The 2,976-nt window shown below is 56.2% G+C and overlaps 1 protein-coding gene across 1 annotated transcript in view; it reads right to left on the minus strand.

Annotated features, from left to right (window-relative positions):
- The window catches only part of RAP1GAP2 (RAP1 GTPase activating protein 2), a 327,595-nt gene continuing 324,619 nt past the window's right edge, over positions 1 to 2,976 (minus strand). Inside the window, exons 23-25 of the mRNA XM_012001219.1 lie at positions 2,197 to 2,273; positions 1,708 to 1,746; positions 1 to 751 (exon numbers count right to left, since the gene is read on the minus strand). Coding sequence (XP_011856609.1) covers positions 1,738 to 1,746; positions 2,197 to 2,273 — 86 coding nt within the window. The 3' untranslated portion in view covers positions 1 to 751; positions 1,708 to 1,737. The remainder of the gene's footprint in view (positions 752 to 1,707; positions 1,747 to 2,196; positions 2,274 to 2,976) is intronic.

The raw sequence follows: 2,976 nt of genomic DNA on the forward strand, positions 1-2,976 counted from the left end.
CAGCAGCCATAATCAGGAGAAACTGGGTGGAACCCAGAGTTCCTGCCACAGTCCAGGAAGTGTCCCGGCCCATCCAGCTCCGTCTCTGAGCTTGAACTGGCTGGAGCCCCCGCTCACAGTACACTGGCAGCAGGGGCGGGGCAGCCCTGGGTCTACGTCAGCAGATGGGAAAGATGCTCAGCACAGAAGCAGATAGACGGTTTAGAACTCCAGAGATACGGGGGCAAGAGCGCCGAATTTTATCAGGATGGCCTCAAGGATGCTACGAATCTTGGCTCCTGGGAACATGACACCTCCACCACCGAGTGCATTCCCGGTAGTAAAGCCTATCGCATCCGGGAAGGCACTGCCCCATGGCCAAGACCCTCACCGAGGCTCTGCTCCCGCCCCCAACTCCGTCTCTGAGGCAGACCAGCTCCCCAGTCACTGCTGAGCTCCCCCGAGATCCCCCTTTGCCCAACTCTCTTTTCCTCTCCAGGCTGAACAGGATGATAAACGACCCGGACATCACACTGGGAGGTCAGGAGTGGGAGGAACCTGAGGAGGAAGGCCTCACCCAGAGATGGGAGGTGCTGGGAGGGCATGTAGATGAGGGCGGAGGCAGGGTTGTGGTCAGACTGGGACACCGGGACCGACAGCACGTCTGTGGGCAGGTGGCCGGGGGGCGGCGGGGCTGGGACTGTCAGGGTCATCGGCGGCACTCCCAAACTGCTGGAACAGGAGCCTTTTCCAGGACAGAAGAGGGGCTTCCCTGAGGAGACAAGGAGAAAGGAGGCCATGAGCGAACATTCCGTACAGGAAGGAGGGGACGATGCGGACGCCGGGAGGAAGGGGTGGGGAACACGCCTGCCATGGCTACAGCTCACTGGATACACTTAGGAGCAGGAGGGCACCCGACGTAAGGGGGCTCCACCTTGCGTGGCCCGAGAAGCCGCGCGTAGCCACGGCTTTGGTGGGCAGTGGCGTCCGGAGCGCACGATGGGAGCTGGGGGTGAAGGTCCATATGCCCCATTTGTCTTCTGCTTTCTCATAAATCAGGTTGAACATAAAGTGGGTTTGGTTGTACCCTCCGCTTGGCTCCAGCTGTGACTCCAATCCCTGGAACCCCATGTGGGGAGAGGGCTGGGGGCTCAGATGGGTCTCTGGTGACTTCCCCAGCGGAAATCCAGGCCTTGATGGGGGCAAGCTAGACCCAGGGCCGCTCTGCTGAAACCGCGTGGCCCCTCAAAGCAGGCAGGGGCAGAGGCCTCCTGGGGTGGTCCCTCACAGTGCTGACTGCCAGGGGCATCCCCCAGCAGGGAGGGAGGACACACCTCAGCCCAGGGCCTCCGCCAAAGATACAAGGAGGGAACAGCTGCCTGAGGGCAGGGGAGCAAGGCGGCACTCAGGAACTCCTCCCTCCTGGGTCAGAATCGGGCTTGGACAACTCCCCTTCTGCCTGTGGGAACCAGGCGCCATCAGTGGGAGGGAGGCCTATCTAGTACGTCTGGTCCAGTGTCACTGGGAACCCCCTTTCCATGTGCACACAGGCCATCTGCCCCTCCTTTCCCGCCGCAGGTCTTCAGGGGCGAGGCAACTCTTTGGACCTCCCCAGCTGGCGGCATCTCTCCGGCCATTCTGAGGTTACGAGGCCACTAGTACCCCGATGTAAAAGAAACACATGTCCCCCCTCACGGCCACAGCAGGACAAACATTCACTCAACCCACCTGGGACAGGCGAAGGACTCCGCTTTCAGATTAGTGACCCTGTTTCAACAAAAATCCATACCGGAGTTTAAAATAAATAACCAGACAGCACAGGCCCCTTTCGCGGCGGCTCTGTGCACGCAGCTCTCGACAGTCTGGCGAGCTCAGGAAGGGACTCGGGACCCCAGGAACCAGCCCTTCTCACCTCACATCTGGGCCTGGAGCTCTCGATAGTCTGGCGAGCTCAGGAAGGCACTTGGGACCCCAGGAACCAGCCCTTCCCACCTCACATCTGGACCTGGCCGCGTCCAGAGGTGTAGCTCTAACTCAGGAGTTGTGGCAAAGGTGGCTGGAACCCCGAGCCACGGCCTGCACCTGCCGGAGCCAGACCTCCCCAGAGCTTCCCCTGCCTCCTTCGGGGAGCCCCCTCTGGGATGTCTGAGCCCTCTTCCTCTGGCCTCTGCAGGAAAGTGGAGTGTGGGGTGTGGGAGGTGTTCACTGCGTCCTTACCGCACCAGAGCTGGCGTGGCTGAGCTTGTCAAAGCGGAATTTCAGGTTCGATCTTGGGGAGTTTCTGCTTTTGGCATCTAAGAGAAAGAAGAATGGCTGTGAAAGAAGGGTGGAGCTGTGGAGGCCACTGGAGCTGTGTGTGGGGACTGGCCAGGGAGGCCAGGGGAAGGGTGCCTCCTGCCCTCCACCAGAACTAGGCGCTCCAGCTGACCTGTGCCGACCCAGGAGAGCCAGCTCCTAGATTATAGAATTGTGGTGAGCTGGTTGTTCAACTCAGGCCATTTTTAAAAGCTGAATTATATATAAGCTTACAGTTCAATACATTATATTCAACAGAGGTAATGAATACTTGAAATTCGTCACTTCCTACTTGTTTTTCTGTTTTACAATTATCTGTGCTCTTACATCTATTGTATCCATGTGGTAGAAACACCCTAAAGATGGTGGCTACAGTGTATCTTCTTCCCAATTCCATGTTTGAGGACGTCAAATCCGTAGCTTGAGATCAGCCACGACAAGCGTATTTACACCACAGGAATTGGTACGTGCTACAAATCATGGCTTGATTTATTGTCTCGTTGTCTAGACTTAAGGAACTAATAGAAAAAAAGTAATGTACATTAAACTTCAAAACACGTTGCCATTATGTTGTGAATAGCACAAAAGAAAACTAAGTAAGTATCCTTCCGGGTTTTGAAAACTTTTCTCAGATACAGCAAAGAAATTACTCATGTTACTGACGAACGAATGAAGTTCTCTTAATATAAAATACTCATGGCC

Source organism: Mandrillus leucophaeus, unplaced genomic scaffold (assembly GCF_000951045.1).
Source record: "Mandrillus leucophaeus isolate KB7577 unplaced genomic scaffold, Mleu.le_1.0 Scaffold653, whole genome shotgun sequence".
NCBI classification, from domain to species: Eukaryota; Metazoa; Chordata; class Mammalia; order Primates; family Cercopithecidae; genus Mandrillus; species Mandrillus leucophaeus.